This window comes from Mixophyes fleayi, chromosome 12 (assembly GCF_038048845.1).
Source record: "Mixophyes fleayi isolate aMixFle1 chromosome 12, aMixFle1.hap1, whole genome shotgun sequence".
Taxonomy (NCBI): Eukaryota; Metazoa; Chordata; class Amphibia; order Anura; family Limnodynastidae; genus Mixophyes; species Mixophyes fleayi.
The window spans coordinates 51,182,510-51,202,223 of NC_134413.1; the positions used below are offsets into that span (position 1 = coordinate 51,182,510).

Genomic DNA, 19,714 nt, shown 5'->3' on the forward strand with positions numbered 1-19,714 from the left:
TGCAGCAGCTTCATCACACATGCCCCCCTCTCTGCCCTGCAGCCGCTTCATCACACATGCCCCCCTCTCTGCCCTGCAGCAGCTTCGTCACACATGCCTCCTTCTCTGCCCTGCAGCAGCTTCATCACACATGCCCCCCTCTCTGCCCTGCAGCAGCTTCATCACACATCATCATTTATTTATATGCCCCCCTCTCTGCCCTGCAGCAGCTTCATCACACAGGCCCCCCTCTCTGCCCTACAGCAGCTTCATCACACATGCCCTCCTCTCTGCCCTGCAGCAGCTTTGTCACACATGCCTCCCCCTCTCTGCCCTGCAGCAGCTTCGTCACACATGCCCCCTCTCTACCCTGCAGCAGCTTCATTACACATCATCATTTATTTATATGCCCCCCTCTCTGCCCTGCAGCAGCTTCGTCACACATGCCCCCTCTCTACCCTGCAGCAGCTTCATCACACATGCCCCCCTCTCTGCCCTGCAGCCGCTTCATCACACATGCCCCCCTCTCTGCCCTGCAGCAGCTTCGTCACACATGCCTCCTTCTCTGCCCTGCAGCAGCTTCATCACACATGCCCCCCTCTCTGCCCTGCAGCAGCTTCATCACACATCATCATTTATTTATATGCCCCCCTCTCTGCCCTGCAGCAGCTTCATCACACAGGCCCCCCTCTCTGCCCTACAGCAGCTTCATCACACATGCCCTCCTCTCTGCCCTGCAGCAGCTTTGTCACACATGCCTCCCCCTCTCTGCCCTGCAGCAGCTTCGTCACACATGCCCCCTCTCTACCCTGCAGCAGCTTCATTACACATCATCATTTATTTATATGCCCCCCTCTCTGCCCTGCAGCAGCTTCGTCACACATGCCCCCCTCTCTGCCCTACAGCAGCTTCATCACACATGCCCCCTTCTCTGCCCTGCAGCAGCTTCATCACACATGCCTACCTCTCTGCCCTGTAGCAGCTTCATCACACATGCCCCCTTCTCTGCCCTGCAGCAGCTTAGAGCACACATGCCTCCCTCTCTGCCCTGTAGTAGCTTCATCACACATGCCCCCCTCTCTGCTCTGAAGCAGCTTCATCACACATGCCTACCTCTCTGCCCTGTAGCAGCTTCATCACACATGCCCCCTTCTCTGCCCTGCAGCAGCTTAGAGCACACATGCCTCCCTCTCTGCCCTGTAGTAGCATCACACATGCCCCCTTCTCTGCCCTGCAGCAGCTTCATCACACATGCCCCCCTCTCTGCTCTGAAGCAGCTTCATCACACATGCCCCCTTCTCTGCCCTGCAGCAGCTTCATCACACATGCCCCCCTCTCTGCTCTGAAGCAGCTTCATCACACATGCCCCCTTCTCTGCCCTGCAGCAGCTTTATCACACATGCCTCCCTCTCTGCCCTGTAGCAGCTTCATCACACATGTCTCCCTCTCTGCCCTGTAGCAGCTTCATCACACATGCCACCCTCTTACACTGCAGCTTCAATCTCACACACACTAGCTAGCTACTGTCACATTACCCCTTCCTCTTACCTTTTTATTAGACCAGTAACTCCGGAAACAGACAGAAATGCTGCAGCTCTTGCACTGACTACCATAGAGTTCCATCAGCCCGCCTTCACTGTGTACCATGTGACCGCGGTCACATGACCCTGGGATGTCAGAGTGACGTGGTAATGTACCTAAACTGAAGGAGATTTTGCAGCTACCAAAAGCAGTGCTGCGCATGTCCGGAAGTGATGTCTGACACATTTGAAAACGGCTCGCGGGGTTGGAGACTGGTAAGTATATAAGGCAACTATACAACAAGCCGCGTAACAGCCTCTTCGTGATTTTTGGGTACTATTATTTTCGTAGTTCTGTTAGAATGGATTAAGATATAGAATACGATGTTTTATAACTTTTGTATTACATTTAGGAAAACAAGATATAGATTATACTGAATGAGCAAAAGGCTTGTGCCTATATTGTATACAGGTGTTAATGGTGCAAGGCGAACACCTAGGCAGATGACAATAAACGTTTTTTATTTGTGTTAACAGACAAAACTGCATTTATAAAAGGTACCCCATTCTGTGATGGAGAAATCAAAGTTACCTGTTCTTAGACCTCAAGCAACAAACAGAGGAGGTAAAGCAGTCATTTCAGGTTTGTTTATAAACCTAACGTACACAGCCTATATAATATGGGTTTCTGAGAAATAATACATTTGAAAATAAATGAGTTCTGAATACTATATTTAGTAAGAAACGTTATGATGATGCACATTAATTTAGACTTATAGTTTTAATTACCCTTACATTCAAAATTTCCATCTCCTGTGATTAGCAGTGGCAAATAACCATGATGATCTTGGTTGACATATGCAGATGTTGAGGACCATATAGATATATGGACTATTTCTGTTACTCTGCCAATATCTTTACTGAGATGTCATAATGTGTTCTGTTTGGTTTGGTGTTTACTGAGGTGTTCTCCACTCAGTATTTTTTGTGTGTGTGGGCTCAGAAGATATATATATATATATATATATATATATATATATATATATATATATATATATATATATATATATATTTTTTTTTTAATCATTGTGTCCTGGATATATTATAACTCCCATGTAATGGCCTACTCTTTAATCATATAAGCCTTCCATATTTTACAAAAAAGAGGGGTGGACAGCTGTTACCTAAAGTACTTGGTCTGTCCATAGCCATTCTATGAAAACTCATTTAAAGAGCTCTACTGAATTGTTCTGGATATGTTTGTGATACACTAGTAGGCAGTGGTTGAAGTGGAGGTGTATACGGTGATATGCCATACCATCACTTCTCCTATTTCTTTGATTATAAAACTATCAAGTTCAGTTCACTTACTCACCTATTACATTTGTCACTTCTAAATTTCCACTTGGACTGCTGCTAGTATGAGAATTTTTTGCTGGCTGTTTTTCGGTCTTTCATATAATGTGATTCCCTCACGTTATATGTTGGGGTTATGTATCATTAAAAAGATGACCTTATAAAGCTTTCAGTTTCCTGTCTCCATAGGTGGGTGGACCTCCTTTTCATGAATGGTGTTATAAGATATGGAAACATAGCCATAAGGCTTGTTGGCATTCTTCCTGATCTCTTATTAATTTGGTTGAATACATTTTTCCTGTGCTCACATTGGCTTTAATAGAATAGCCATTAAATGATGAATATTTTTGCACTATGCACATAACCCTCCTACGGTGTTGTGTAGTAAGAATTTGGAAGGCATTATAAACTATTGTACTCCTCGTGCAGTTTCCCATAACTAATGATGTAACATGCAGCACTTTTTAAAGTAGTAAGAATATGGTCTGTTTGTTAAAATTTCATATTTTCTTTTTCTCTCAGATTTAATGTTGCCTTGTGCCAAGAAACCTTGTCTTCAGAAGCCTGTTCTTACAGTCTATAGTAAGGATCCCAATATTGCTTTCTCATCTAATGCTTCTGGTGTTGGTGTGTTTAAGACTGGAGGTAATGGGTAAGTCATGAAATAATAGTGATCATATTGCTTTGTCTGCTTATATAAAATAACAAGGCTACCATTTGGCCAGGTTGATTTGTGTTGTGTTGGCAATGTTTACTTATGTAGTTTAAATGTAGTGTGCTGATGAAAGTAAGCTATTTAGTCTGAATGTGCATGGTGTAGTTTTGAGAATTAGTGTTTTGTATTTTGACAGGTACGGTTACGAACATATGGCCTTTAACGTTTGATTGGTTAATAAAGACTATAGGAATAGTGTGGCTTTAATATTAAGGATAACCAGTGCTGAAATATATTTGTTTATAGTTTTTATTGCTGCATGTTTACACTGCCACATGTAGGATGACTATTAAGCTATGCTGGTGCAGATTTTACAAATAAACCTTTAGTTGTGAGGCTAATTTTTCTCTGGTCCAAGACAGTGACCAAGTTATTATAATTTTTTTTTTTTTTTTTATATATATGTATGTTCAGAAAAAAAGCGGTCTTGCCTAAGAAAACAGTTCCTCATGTGCGTGGGTGAGTAACAGTATTTAGATAATGGAGATAGAGATATATATATATATATATATATATATATATATATATATAATTAATGGAAAACTGTACGTTATTTGTATTCTTAATGTGGCAACTGCAAATAAATACATTGATATGGGGGGATGTACAATGCTGTAGAGAATGACACATGTTGGCTTTGTGCAGCTTGTAACCATCTCCACACCTTTCAAACTTGTTCCTACCATTTGCTGTTAAAAGCAGCTAACCGCATGTATCACAGGGAAACAGTACCTCATGTTGAGAGAGATGGGCGGCATTTAGCATGTAGCTATACCGAAAATGATGGGATACTTTGCATTGAACGAACAGATCACAATTCAATTGCTTAATTCCTAGAGCTTCCATCCTCATTATATTGAAGTTTTTCTAAAAGTCAGTTTTGTAGGGTCACTAGAAGACATTTGTATTACATTGTTATTGGACGTTGTTTTACACTATAGACCTCCTGATACTTGTATCTTGTGATCCGACTAGATATAGGACTTTTTTACTCGGCATATATGTGTTATCTTCACAAATCGCCATTATTAAAGAAATCTTTTTACCTGCTAAGGGTTAATTTATCATATATCTGAGCATTGTTTCTTTTTTTTTTTTGCTTTTTTGTAAATGCATATCGGATGACTGTTGCCCATTTTGTTGTGTTAAAAAAAAATAAAAAAAAAGATAGGATAATCACTATTGAAGTTTTTACAAATTTTATGTAAAGCAACTTGTATTTTAAGTTGGGCTGTCTTTTAAAATGTATTTATTGGCATGCTCATTGTGTGTACATTTCTGTGTATTTTTTTTGTGCAGCCCAGTTAACCGGTACAGAATGGAAACTGAGTTGAGGGACAAGAATCAGTTATTGGAGGCTGCAAATACCAGCTTACACAGCAGTTTGGTCAGTGCACAGGTGGGTGTGTCTGTATCTTTCACTCCTTACAGAAGTCTGAACTAGAAAGAGTTATGTAGTCAAATAAGGAAATGAGAATAGCTAAGTTCAAAATTTAGTTTTGATATATTAATTTATAGGTATTGTATTCTTACCAAGTACATGTTGTCATACACTATATGGCCAAAAGTATTCAGACGCTTGACCATTACACCAACAGGGACTGCAATGACAGTGTATTCAACTACATACTTTAATATGAAGTTGGTCCCCCTTTTGCAGCAATAACCGCTTCCTCTCTTCTTGGAAGGCTTTCCAGAAGATGTTGGAATGTTTCTGTGGGAATTTGTGCCCATTCATTTTGTAGAGCATTTGAGGTCAGGCACTGAGGTTGGATGAGAAGGACTGGCTCGCAATCTCCGTTCCAGTTCATCCTAAAGGTGTTTGATGGGGTTGAGTTCAGGGCTCTCTGCGGGCCAGTCAAGTTCTTCCACACAAACTCATAAAACCATGTCTTTGTAGTCCTTGCTTTGTGCATTAGAACACAGTCTTGTCGGAATATAAAAGGGCCTTCCCCAAACTGTTGCCACAAAGTTGGAAGCATAGCATTGTCCAAAGTGACTTGGTATGCTGAAGCATTAAGATTGCCCTTCACTGGAGATAAGTGGTCTAACCAAACCCTGAAAAACAGCCCCATACCATTATCCCTCCTTCACCAAACTTCACAGTTGGCATAATGTAGTCAGGCAGGTAACATTCTCCCGGCACCCACCAAACCCAGACTTGCCCATCTGACTGCCAAACGGAGAAGCGTGATTTGTCACTCCACATAACACATTTCCGCTGCTCCACAGTTCAGTGTCTGTGTGCTTTACACCACTCCGTCCGACGCTTGGCATCAGGCTTGGTGATGTGAGGCTTGCATGTAGCTGCTCGGCCATGCAAACCCATTCAATTAAGCCCGTGCCGCACAGTTTTTTAGCTTACATTAATGCCAGTGGAAGTTCGGAACTCTTCAGCTGTGGAATCAGCAGAGCGTTGGCGACTCTTACACACCATGCGCCTTAGCAGTTGTTGACTCCGCTCTGATTTTACGTGGTTGAGTTGCTGTTGTTCCTAAGCGCTTCCACTTTCTAAAAAATATCACAGTTGACCGTGGAATGTCCAGCAGGGATGAAATTTCATGAACAGTCTTATTGCAAAGGTGGCATCCTATCACAGTTGAGCTCTTCAGAACGACCTATTTTGTTTCACAAATATTTGCAAATGGAGACTGCATGGATAGGTGCCTCATTTTATACACCTCTGGCAATGGTTCCGATTGAAACACTTAAATTCAATAAGTAACAGCTGTGGCCAAATACTTTTGTCCATATAGTCTATCTCTGAAAATGTCCATCACTAAAATGTTACCTCTAAGATTACTTACAATATGATTAAGAGGTTGCTGGTAGCTGAAGAGTTAGACTCTTGATGCTTTATTTGTTATTGTTTACCAGATTGCACTGTTTACGCCCTGGGTTAGTTGGGCTTATGTCTCTGGGGGTGATCTGATGCACCCCTTCTGCTTGCTTTCCAGCCCATGGAATCATATTGCTTTGTTACTAATTATGGGAATCTGAAGCTTCTGATGTGCTGATTTTGCGGGGAAAATGACTAATTTATCATTACTAGAAAGGCTGCTTAATGGCAAGTAGTTGTCTGAAAAAAGTAATGGAAATTAGTAAGGTTAGCAAACTCTTATCTAGTCCCAGCTCTGGTGGTATGACTGCAGTGTATCTCTCCAGCAAACCTGTCTTATGGTTGTTTAGTCAGTGAATCCGGTGTTTGGGGAGATCCAGCAAGTTTAGAGTTATACAGTCAGGTCCATAAATATTGGGACATCGACACAATTCTCATATCTTGGGCTCTATACACAACCACAATGGATTTGAAATGAAACTAACAAGATGTGCTTTAACTGCACACTTTCAGCTTTAATTTGAGGGAATTTACATCTAAATCAAGTGAACAGTGTAGGAATTACAACGGTTTCTATATGTGCCTCCCACTTTTTAAGGGACCAAAAGTAATGGGACAAACTGAACAATCCTACATCAAACTTTCACTTTTTAATACTTTGCTGCAAATCCTTTGCAGTCAATTACAGCCTGAAGTCTAGAAGGCATAGACATCACCAGGCGCTGGGTTTCATCCCTGGTGATGCTCTGCCAGGCCTCCACTGCAAATGTCTTCAGTTCCTGCTTGTTCTTGGGGCATTTTCCCTTCAGTTTTGTCTTCATCAAGTGAAATGCATGCTCAATCAGATTCAGGTCAGGTGATTGACTTGACCATTGCATAACATTCCACTTAGCTTTAAAAAAAACCCTCTTTGGTTGCTTTTTCAGTATGCTTCGGGTCATTGTCCATCTGCACTGTGAAGCGCCGTCCAATGAGTTCTGAAGCATTTGACTGAATATGAGCATATAATATTGCCCGCAAAACTTCAAAACTCATCCTGCTGCTATTGTCAGCAGTCACATCATCATTAAATACAAAGGAACCAGTTCCATTGGCAGCCATACATGCCCATGCCATGACACTACCACCACCATGCTTCACTGAAGAGGTGGTATGTTTTGGATCATGAGCAGTTCCTTTCCTTCTCCATACTCTTCTCTTCCCATCACTCTGGTACAAGTTGATCTTTGTCTCAACTGTCCAAAGGATGTTGTTCCAGAACTGTAATGGCTTTTTTAGATGTTGTTGCCAAACTCTAATCTGGTCTTTCTGTTTTTGTGACTCACAAATGGTTTACATCTTGTGGTGAACCCTCTATATTCACTCTTGTGAAATCTTCTCTTGATTGTTGAGTTTGACACATATACACCTACCTCCTAGAGAGTGTTCTTGATTTGGCCAACTGTTGTAAAGGGGTCTTTCTTCACCAGGGAAAAAAATTTACCGTCATCCACCACAGTTTTCCGTAGTCTTCCGGGTCTTTTATTGTTGCTAAACTCTCCGGTGCGTTCTTTCTTTTTAAGAATGTTCCAAACAGTTGATTTGGCCGCACCTAATGTTTTTGCTATCTCTCTGATGGGTTTGTTTTGATTTTTCAGCCTAATGATGGCTTGCTTCACTGATAGTGACACCTCTTTCGATCTATTGAGAGTTGATAGCAACAGATTCCAAATGCAAATGTCACACCTAGAATCAACTCCAGACCTTTTACCTGCTTAATTGATGATGAAATAACAAGGGAATAGCTCACACATGTCCATGAAATAGCTTTGGAGTCGATTGTCCCATTAATTTTGGTCCCTTAAAAAGTGGGAGGCACCTATAGAAACCGTTGTAATTCCTACTCCGTTCACCTGATTTGCGTGTAAATACCCTCAAATTAAAGCTGAAAGTCTGCAGTTAAAGCACATCTTGTTAGTTGCATTTCAAATCCATTGTGGTGGTGTATAGAGCCCAAAATATGAGAATTGTGTCAATGTCCCAATATTTATGGACCTGACTGTAGATTGTGGTAAGCTTGTTGTACATTAAAGGCCTCAGTGTTTGGAGTAAATCTGTGGAAAGTGCAGTTGTGCTCTTGGGAAAAAATGTTACACTGCAGGGGATACAAACTTGTTCTGTTATATTGATAGATGTCTTATCTTTCATTTACTCCATAAAATATGATGCATGTTTCTGCTCCTATGAAAGTTATAACGATTACTGAGAATTTTGTAGTACTCAAAGCCAAAAGTTTAGCATATCAGGTTCCAGATTACATGCATACAAGCCTTCTTTCATCTCTAATTGCTCATCAATGCTTTCATTTGACAGAATAAGATTAAAGAAATGACTGAACAATACGATGAGGTCAAAGAGGATCTAAAAGAACTAAAGTGGCATTTGGAGAAAAATATGATTATTTTAGAGAGTAGAAACATCGACCCAGGTAACTAGATCAGGCAAGTAGTATGACTAGACAAGAGCATCAAAATCAATGTCCAAAGGGGGAAAAAAAAATTAAAATATCTCCTCTCTCCCTCTCGAACAAAGCATTACCTGAATGTTCTGTATTTGAAACAGAGGTAACATATGTTCTGCTCAGTAAAACACCATCTTTATGTATCCATGATGATGCATGTTTGATTTCTACCACTAAATGGGTCTGTTGGGAGACCAGACCATGTACGTCATGACAAACTTATTCAAATGAAACCCTATTATAGACTTTGGAGAGAGTACTTGTCATGCTTGCTTGTTTTATTCCCACCATGTTATGTTAGAAAGGAAACTAAACCCCAACAATGTACGCTTTAATATATGAAGCATGAAGGTGAAATGCGCAGTATAATCTTGCCCTGACAATCCACTACAACGGTGTTAAGAAGTAAAGTGGGATTGAACCACTCTTTTCCATTCAATTCCACATCCTAAAGTCAAATATCACATATTTAGCACACTGTCCTAAGTGAATCTGATGCACAAACTGAAAGTAGCAGCATGTTGGTTAGTATATACCACCCTGTTTACACAGAAAAGTCCACATGGCAAGAATGTTGCTACCACTCTGATACTTCTGGTTGATAATGGATAGGAGGTACCTCTTCCCTAACAAGGCAGCCTGCTAAAGGGTGAGAGCATGCAAGATGGACAAGCATAGTCAGATGGGTTATTTCACAAAAATGATTAATCTTGATAATACATGAACTGTCAAATAAGTTATCAAATAGTGGATTGAATTTACTACCTGTAAGAGGTGGGGAGTTGGAGTTCTTCTTTAAAATGTGTTTAGTATCTTGCAGTCTGTTATAATATACAGCGACGGGTTGGTTTTGTTTTGTTTTTTCATCAATTTGGAACGGTGGTCTTAACTTCCTGTCACATTTACAAATATATACATTTTATTAAACTTTTTAGAATTTAAATATTAACAATATTGAGTAATTTTGAATTAATTTAGATAACTAGTGTTTATGTATGATTGACAACATCAGTGACATGATTTAAAATTTTATTTATAAAAAAAGAATGCCAGTTTCATATTTGTCTTTATAAAAGTGGATTTAATATTAATCTGAATAATATGTGCACCAGATATTTCCTTCTGCATAAAAGTACTTGGCAGTATGCAGAAGGAGAACTCTATGTTGAAATACGTCTCACACACGTTTGCTGTCAATACCTGCGACTTGAAAAACTAAAAGAGGGACTTGGAGAAGTGTGTTTTTAAAAATGTTTAGGCTGCAAAAGTGTATTAAAGTAAAATTAGCCTTGTAAAGAAAAGACAAAGAGGATAAAAAAATATGATCTGTTTCATTGTTTTTACTGCCATTTAAAATTTCTACAAAGAACTTTTATTTCTCTGCATATTTAAATTTTTAGGCTGATTGGGAATTTTTCATGTCCTAATTATCATTTAAAAGCTGTTTCGAACAAGCCAGAAAGAAGCAAAATAGCGCCGACCTTGGGATAATTGATCCCAGTGCCTGCATGCATACCTTGTCAGTTCACACGAGCTTCAGCGTACATGTTTTTCCACTGTGGAGACATGCCAGCCAAATGCTCAGTATGGCAGATCCAAATCAACTTCGTAGCGGAGTCTTAATAGTTGTTGAATTCTTGTTATATTTTCCAAGCAATAACTTTACTTGGTTAGAACACCAAGCAAATGTATACTTAAGACTACAGGTAGTATTATACGTTAGAAATTAATTCCAATATTCAACATTTGCTATACAAGTCATTTACCTGTATTAACACTAAGCATAGACCAGAAGCTGCATAAGAAGGCAACATGCCTACAGATAGTGAGCCAACGCTTTGTCAGAAGACTGGCACTAATATATGTATAGTATTATATAATACCTTGCCTTCCCTGTCAGTTTCAGGTGAACATATTATTGCTGCTGCAGCAGAAACCAGAAAAATGAGAGAAGAGACTACGGTGAGAAACCTGAGGTTTATGATCTGCAGTATGTAGAATAAGTCGCAGTTTGGGTGTGATGAGATTGCCCAAATGCAATGATCATGTTGCCTGCTCATGACTGCCCCCCCCTAGTAGCACAAACAACAATGGGGAATTAGAATAGAGATGTACTGAATAATTTATCTTTGTCTATCATCTATAGATCTATTTTTACAGGACTATTTTTGGATGTACTGAATGGTTAGAAACCATAACTAAGAAGGTGTTATAATGTCTGTGTGCCAAAGACTTAAAGGGGGGAAATCAATTGGCCACGTTACTGATGAAAGTAATGTGGCCTGCGCACTATTACTGTTACTACAGTAACAGTCTGCTCTATTATCGTTAATACAGTAATTTTTAACAGATTTTTTTGCTCAGGGAGCCGCGAGCAGAAATCCGGGTTAAAATTACAGAATTAATGGTAATAAACTACAGGCCGTGTTACTTTCGGCAGTAACGCGGCTAATTGAATTCCCCCTAAAATGTAATAAAAGTTGCAAGTTGTATTTTCAGATAAACATTTCAATGCTTTTCTATTTAAGGTTGTCACAGAGAATCTATTAAAAGAGCTGAAGCTTTTTAGCCTAACTGCTGCGAAACAAAAAAATCTTATGCAGGTATGTATTCCGTTTGTTTATTTGGCCTCCTTATAAGTACAAGAGTAATTAGTTGTTGGCTGTTGGTCCTGTGGTGTTTGCTATTTAAATCCAATAAAAGAAAAACAAAATATGAATGTAACATGTGAGGGAATATTTATTTCTCTTTCATCCAGTCTGGGGGACACTGCTTTACCATGGGTTGTGGAGGGGAGCTGGGAGTTGGCACCTAACTAGTTAACTTTAGTGCTGGTGATAGACCCCTCCCCTCTACAATCCCCCTGCCTCTTCCTGTACAATCTAGTTTTTTTTAGGTGCCCTGGAGTTGGGCAGCCTTTTTGCTTAGTGCTTAGTTTAATGTTAAGAAATTTTATTTTTTTCTTTTACTTTTTACTTTTTTTTTTTTCAGGTGGCAGCGCTGGAGTGTGTTCTAATATAGAGAACACACTCACAGCTTGGCAGCGCAGGCATTCCCCTGTCAGCAGAGAGCCAGCGGTTCTCACTGACAGGGACTGAAGTACAAAGTGCCTGATTGAAGGGAGTGACAAGCAGTCTCATGGACCGCTGCACTCCTACAGCCTCCCCGTTAACCGGCGCTGCCATTACAGGCATAGAGCGCCGGTTATCCGATAATGAAAATGGCGGCGGCCATCTTGGATTTCGGCAGGCAGCGCCGAGGAGAAGGGGGCTAAACCAAGATTCCCCCCTCAGACATAGGAGGGGGTCGTCGGAAAGGTACCGCTGCGGAGACCTCTGTCCTGGGAAGAGGAACTAATAGAGGTCTCCACAAATCTGCCACCAAAAGCCGTTTTTCCTATGGATTTTCAAGCAGGAACATCGGCATCAGGGAAGAGGGGGGAGCTAAAACATAGAGTTCCCCCCCTTCCTACAGAGAAAGAGAGAGATGGACTGTCCCAGGGTTCTGGCGCCAAAGCAGAAGCCCGGGAACAGGAACAGAGCTGAGGGAGAGCACAGACTGCTGTTGGACTTCTCCCTGTCTTGGTGGCCCTTGGGCTAAGTACAAGCTTATTTAAACACATATTTGTTGTTTTATTACTGGCTTAGCAGGTTTACATTATAGTCTCCTGCTAGCCTAAAATATTTATGGTGTTTAAAAATATTCAAGTACAACTTTTTCAAAGACATTAGTTGATTACTTGTAATTTACTCTGTTCTTTTAATATATTTTACTCTCTCTCTCTCTTCCTTTATCTCTATCTGTATATTCAGCTAGATTGATTTTGTGTGATTGGTGTGCCTTCCTTTATATAAAATGACAGATAAGGGAAAGGGCCCTATGGCAAAATATTTCACATGTTCTAAATGTCATGTTAAAATACTGTGTGGGCAGAAGGACCCTTTGGCGCTCTGCGCTGCATGCGAAGCAGGGGCCCCCTCTGTGCAAAGCCAGCAGGTTACAGCCCCTTCGTCTGAGGAACCGGCCTGGGTAACCTTCCTAACACAGTCGGTTACCTCCCTAGCCCAAATGGTTTTTCAATCAAATCAGTTGCTATCAACTGTGGCAACTTCGGTGGCTAGCAATACTAATACGCATTCAGACCCCCAGGCTTTCTCAGATGCCAGTGGATCGAGTTTGCCGGGAGCTTCCACATCACAGGCTGACCCAGCCCCTGCTAATACAGACCCGGCTTGGTCTACAGCTTTTTTGAAGGGATTAAACAAGCTTAACCATTTGCTAGATTCCTCTAATACCCCACCTGCTAAGAGAAGGAGGCTTAGAGCGGTAAATCCCCTTGTGGTCCTTTCAGATTCTGAGGAAGAAGGGGAAATCTATTCGGATGCTGACCATAGTCATTCCTCAGAGCAGGAAGTGTACCCTAGAAACCAATTTGTTAATGATTTGGTTTTAGCGGTTAGACAGGCGCTGGACTTCCCAGAGCCGGAGGAGGTTTCCCCCAGGGACAGAAGTCTGTTCAAAAAGGCCAAAAGAAAAACCAACCGTTTCCCTCCTTCTGCAGAACTCAGAGAGATTGCTGAAGGGGCCTGGAAACAACCTAAGAAAAGGTTTTTCATTCCCAAAAGGTTCGCCTCTCTGTATCCTCTTCAGGAGGAAGAGGCAACTCGCTGGGAGAGTATTCCCAAGGTAGACATTCCTATTGCTCGCCTGGCTAAACATACTCTACTCCCAGCCCCGGGTTCAGCGTCTCTCCCAGACACCAATGACCGTAAGGTAGAATCCCAGCTCAAATCAATATTTGCGGCTGCGGGTTCTGGCTTTAGACCCACATTTGCTTCAGCCTGGGTAGCAAAAGCCATGGAAGCATGGGCAGACCAGCTGGCAGAAGCTTTACAGGACTCCGAGCTCCTTCCCCTTGCTTTGCATTTAAAGGAAGCTTCGGGATATCTCTGAGGCGGCCCAGAATTCAGCGGCGGTTTCCTCTGCCATTCAGGCGGCCTCCATTTCAGCAAGGAGAACACTATGGCTGAAATCCTGGGAAGGTGATGCAGAGTCAAAGCGGTCCGTTGAAACCATCCCCTTTTCTGCAGCGGGCTTATTCGGCCCAGAATTGGATACCCTCGTTTCCCAGGCTACGGGGGGCAAAAGCACTTCTTTGCCAGTATACGCTAACAGAAGCCGCGCTCAGAGAAATAGCTCCTTCCGACAGCCCTTTCGAGGGACCTCCTTCCAAAGGGGTCAGTCCTTCAGAGGAAGGCAATCTAATTCCCGAGGCTCCTCCTCTAGGGGAAGATCCTCGTTTACTTCCAAGCGCCAGGCCGCTAAGACCCAGGAAAAGCCTGCGTCCTGACGACTAACCTGTTCTACAGGGGGCGCCAGTGGGAGGACGTCTGTCCCTGTTTCAGAAACAGTGGACAGCGTCTTCCCAAGATCCTTGGATTCAGAGAATCATTTCAGAGGGGTACAGAATAGACCTATTGGGCCCGGCTCCACAGCGTTTCTTCCAGACCCCGCTACCTCAGGATCTTTTAAAAAGACGGGCTATACAGGATTGTGTCGCTTCTCTTTTACTCCAGCAGGTCATCTGCAGAGTGCCAGATGGGCAGAAAGGAAGGGGTTTTTATTCAAACCTGTTCCTATTTAAGAAGCCGGACGGCTCCTTTCGGCCCATCCTAAACTTAAAGGGCCTCAACGTTCACTTAAGGGTGGAGAAATTTTGGATGGAATCTCTGAGGTCAGTAATAAATGGCCTAGAGATAAATCAGTTCATGGCGTCCATAGATATAAAGGACGCTTATCTCCACATTCCCATCTGGATCCACCACCAGTCTCTTCTCAGATTCTCGGTAGGATCTGCTCACTATCAGTTTCGGGCCCTCCCCTTTGGCCTCTCAACTGCGCCAAGGGTCTTCACGAAGATTGTCAGTTATGGCAGCATGTCTTCACCTGCAGGGAGTTCAGGTCGTTCCTTACTTGGACGACCTACTCATCAAGGCTTCCTCAGAAGGTTGCCTGCGTTATCACCTGTCCCTCACCCAGGCAGTTCTCGAGGGCCACGGTTGGCTAATAAATTCAAAGAAATCCCAGTTGATCCCGTGTCAGCGCATGGTATTCTTGGGACTCATCATGGACACCAGGTGGCAAAGAGTGTTTCTTCAAGCAGAGAAAATCTCCTCTATTCAGTCGGTAACCTCCCAGGTTTGTCTTACCCCAGCCCCTCAATGCACTTGTGCATGAGGCTACTCGGAAAGATGGTGGCCTCTTTCGAGACCATTCCCTTCGGGCGAGCCTATTCTCGATGTTTCCAATGGGATCTGCTATCGAAGTGGTCAGGGTCACACCTACACCTGAAAAGTCAAAAGATCTCTCTATCTCAGAAAGCGAGAAAATCTCTTCAGTGGTGGATGTGTCTGCACAACATGAGCGTGGGAAAATCCTTCGCACAATGGTCATGGATGATAGCCACGACAGACGCCAGCCTGAAGGGTTGGGGGGCGGTAATCCTTCACCTCCGACTCCAGGGAATTTGGTCGCCTCAGGAATCAACTCTACCGATAAATGTTTTGGAATTGAAAGCCATTCTCTTGGCTCTCCGGGGAGCCCAGTCTTTTCTTCAGGGCCAACCGGTCAGAATTCAGTCCGGCAATGCCACGGCCGTGGCATATGTCAACAGACAAGGAGGAACCAGGAGTGCAGCGGCTATGGAGATTGCAGCCCAAATATTTGTTTGGGCAGCGCAATATGTCACAGCAATATCGGCGGTTTTCATTCCAGGAATAGAAAACTGGGAGGTGGACTATTTAAGTCGAAACCAGCTGATGCCGGGGGAGTGGTCTCTACACCCGGATGTCTTCCAGTCTCTGGTTCTCAGGTGGGGTCTTCCGGACATAGACCTCATGGCCTCCAGACACAACCGGAAGGTCCACAAATTTTGCGCAAGGGCAAGGGATCCCTTAGCGGCGGCAGTGGACGTTTTGACGATGTCATGGGAGTTCAGATTGGGATACCTGTTTCCCCCAATTCCCATGCTTCCTCGAGTACTCAGACGAGTTCGGCAGGGCCTTCGGCCAGTAATTCTAGTCGCTCCCTCTTGGCCGCGCCGAGTGTGGTACGCAGACATCATATCTATGGCGGAAGGGCCGGGGTTCCGCCTTCCGTATCGAATCGACCTGCTTCTGCAAGGTCCATTCCATTTCCAGAATGTACCTCAGCTCAATTTAACGGCATGGCTGTTGAATCCAGCCTCTGGAAGGCTAGAGGTTTTTCGCCCAGTGTAATTCAGACTCTTGTGCGAGCCAGGAAGCCAGTTTCTTCTCAAATCTATCACCGGATTTGGAAGGCCTACATTAAATGGTGCGAAAATAGGACGTTCCACTCGTCCTCTTTTCAGCTTTCCCGTCTATTAGCCTTCCTTCAAAATGGCCTGGAAGCAGGCCTTATACTAGGTTCCCTAAAGGTCCAGGTTTCGGCACTTTCTGTATTTTTTCATAAGAAATTTGCCAAATTGCCAGACATTAGGACTTTTTCCAGGGAGTTTTACATATCCAACCTCCCTATGTCCCTCCTACTGCTCCTTGGGATCGTCAACATGGTCCTGGAGATGCTCAAGGGCCCCCCCTATGATCCTTTGAGTAAGGCAAACCTAAAGTGGTTGACCTGGAAGGTCCTCTTTCTTTTGGCTATCGCTTTGGCTCGTAGAGTTTCCGAATTAGGAGCTCTGTCCTGTAGGGAACCATATTTGGTTTTCCACGAGGACAGAGCGGTGTTAAGAACTCTCCCTTCTTTCGTACCAAAAGTAGTGTCGGCTTTTCATCTCAACCAGGAAATTGTAGTTCCGGTTTTCTCATCTTCTTCCCATACGGATCAGCAATCGATGGAATAGTTAGATGTGGTTAGGGCTCTCCGCATTTATGTTAGGAGAACCTCCCAGATTAGACGTACAGACTCTCTATTTGTCCTTTATGACGCTAATAAGAGAGGCTGGCCAGCCTCAAAACAGTCCATTGGAAGATGGATTACGTCTACCATCAGACAAGCTTATATAAAGGCTAGCCGTCCTGTGCCGGAGAGAGTCACAGCCCATTCCACCAGATCGGTTGGGGCGTCTTGGGCAGCAAGGAATGGTGTTTCTGCGGGCCAGCTTTGCAGGGCAGCCACTTGGTCCTCTGTCCATACGTTTACTAAATTTTATCAATTTAATGTCTTTGCATCAGCAGATGCAAATTTCGCTCGTAATGCTTTACGAGCGGGATTTTCAGAGTAGTCCCACCCTTTAGGGGCTGCTTTAGAATGTCCCCATGGTAAAGCAGTGTCCCCCAGACTGGATGAAAGAGAAAAGAGGATTTATGTACTTACGTTAAATCCGTTTCTCTGATTCCGTCTGGGGGACACTGCGATCCCTCCCTTCTGTTATTCTTCTGTGTGCTCTTGTTTGACTGCCCTTTTTTCTCCTGGGGCTTTTTAAAACTAACTGGATTGTACAGGAAGAGGCAGGGGGATTGTAGAGGGGAGGGGTCTATCACCAGCACTAAAGTTAACTAGTTAGGTGCCAACTCCCAGCTCCCCTCCACAACCCATGGTAAAGCAGTGTCCCCCAGACGGAATCAGAGAAACGGATTTAACGTAAGTACATAAATCCTCTTTATTATTATTATTAATTTTTATTTATAGGGCGCCACTAGGTATCCGTAGCGCCGTACAGGGACAAACAAAGTACAATACAAAGGTGAGACAGCACGATACAGTAAACAAAATGCACAGTAACTCCGAGATCTCAAAGCACAGCTAGAGGTGCGGGGGAGGGGAGAGGGGAAGGTCCCGCATATGGCGGAGCCCAAGAGGGCACGGAGGGCAGGGAAACCCCCAGAGAGGAGAGGGAGCAAGAGGGAACGGGGTGGAGGAGGGCAAGGTAGCTGGAGAGCAGAGTTAAAAGTGGTGAAGACAGGAGGAGAGATGACCCTGCTCAAAGGAGCGTACAATCTAAGGGGTGGGGTAGACAGACAGAGAGACACGAGGGAGGATAAGGGAAGGGGAGTGAAGGGGAAGAGGCAGAAGATCTGGTAGGGAGTTAAGTGGGAGACTGGAAGGCTTTAAGAAAAAGGTGGGTTTTTAGAGCCCGTTTGAAACTGGACAGATTAGGGCAGGTTCTGATAGAGGAAGGGAGCTTGTTCCAGTGGAGGGGGGCAGCGCGGGCGAAGTCTTGGATACGCGCATGGGAGGAGGTGATCAGGGGAGAAGAGAGGCGACGGTCATTGGCTGATCGGAGAGGGCGGGAAGGAGCATGAATAGAGAGGAGGGTGGAGATGTAGGGTGCAGTGGAGTTGGCGAGGGCCTTGTAAGTAAGAGTGAGAAGCTTGAAGAGGATTCTGAAGGGGAAGGGGAGCCAGTGAAGGGAAAGGTAGAGGGGGGAGACAGACGCGGAGCGGCGAGAAAGGAAGATAAGCCTAGCGGCTGCGTTAAGAACAGATCGAGGGGGAGCGAGATGAGATTGGGGCAGGCCAGTAAGGAGGAGGTTGCAGTAGTCCAAGCGGGAGATGATCAGAGAGTGAATAAGACATTTGGTGGCATCTTGGGAGAGGAAGGGCCGGATGCGAGCGATGTTACGCAGCTGGAAGCGGCAGGATTTCGCAAGAGAGAGAATGTGGGGGCTGAAGGAGAGAGAGGCGTCGAGGATGACACCGAGGCAGCGAAGTTGGGGGACAGGGGAGATGGAGGTGTTGTCGACAGTGATAGCGAGGTCAGTAGAGGGCGAGGTATGAGAGGGAGGAAAGACTATGAGTTCTGTTTTGGCGAGGTTGAGTTTGAGGAATCGAGAGGACATCCAGGAGGAGATGGCAGAGAGGCAGGCGGACACCCTAGAGAGGAGGGAGGGAGAGAGATCAGGTGAGGAGAGGTATAGTTGAGTGTCGTCAGCGTAGAGGTGGTAGTTGAGGCCATAGGAGCTGATGAGTTCACCCAGGGAAGAGGTGTATAGAGAGAAGAGTAGGGGTCCCAGGACGGAGCCCTGAGGGACCCCGACTGGAAGGGAGGACGGGGGGGAGAGAGAACCAGATGTGGTGACGGAGAAGGATCGGTCAGCAAGGTACGAGGTGAACCAGGACAGGGCCGGAGAGGCCAAAGGACTGGAGGGTGTGGAGGAGAAGGGGGTGGTCGACGGTGTCGAAGGCTGCAGACAGGTCAAGGAGGATGAGAAGGGAGAAGTGGCCCCAGGCTTTAGCAGAGAGGAGATTGTTGGTGACTTTAGCTAGGGCCGTTTCAGTGGAGTGAAGGGGGCGGAAACCAGACTGGAGGGGATCAAGGAGGGAGTGTTCGGAAAGGTAGGAGGAAAGACGGCTGCAGACGAGCCTCTCGAGGATTTTGGAGGCAAAGGGGAGAAGTGAAATGGGGCGATAGTTAGAGGGAGAAGTAGGGTCAAGATTAGGTTTCTTAAGGATGGGGGATACGAGAGCATGTTTGAAGGAGGAGGGGAAGATGCCGGTGGAGAGGGAAAGATTGAAGAGGTGAGCGAGGTGGGAGCAGGTGGTGGGGGAAAGGGAGCGAAGAAGGTGGGAAGGGATGGGATCCAGGGGACAGGTAGATGGGGGGGAGGATGAAATGAGAGAGTGGACTTCCTCGTCGGTGGTGGGGCGGAAGGAGTGGAAGGGAAGGTGGCTGGGGGGGGGGGGAGTACGGAAAAGAGGGGGGGTGGAGGAGGAGATATCAAGTCGGATGGCCTCAATTTTGGAGGAGAAAAAGGAGGCGAAGTCTGAGGCAGTCAGGGAGGAGGGGGTGGGGCCAGGAGAGTGCTGAATGTGGCGAAGAGGCGG

At 44.5% G+C, this 19,714-nt stretch overlaps 1 protein-coding gene across 2 annotated transcripts in view; it reads left to right on the forward strand.

The window, feature by feature from the left end:
• The first annotated feature begins 1,402 nt into the window (after positions 1–1,402).
• Positions 1,403–19,714, forward strand: part of KNSTRN (kinetochore localized astrin (SPAG5) binding protein) — a 30,046-nt gene continuing 11,734 nt past the window's right edge. The window contains exons 1-8 of one of the 2 annotated variants that reach the window (XM_075193642.1): positions 1,403–1,833; positions 2,037–2,124; positions 3,378–3,507; positions 3,985–4,029; positions 4,870–4,969; positions 8,762–8,876; positions 10,810–10,871; positions 11,438–11,512. In XM_075193642.1, coding sequence (XP_075049743.1) covers positions 2,073–2,124; positions 3,378–3,507; positions 3,985–4,029; positions 4,870–4,969; positions 8,762–8,876; positions 10,810–10,871; positions 11,438–11,512 — 579 coding nt within the window. In that variant the 5' untranslated portion in view covers positions 1,403–1,833; positions 2,037–2,072. The remainder of the gene's footprint in view (positions 1,834–2,036; positions 2,125–3,377; positions 3,508–3,984; positions 4,030–4,869; positions 4,970–8,761; positions 8,877–10,809; positions 10,872–11,437; positions 11,513–19,714) is intronic. The other variant, XM_075193641.1, reaches the window with a different exon arrangement.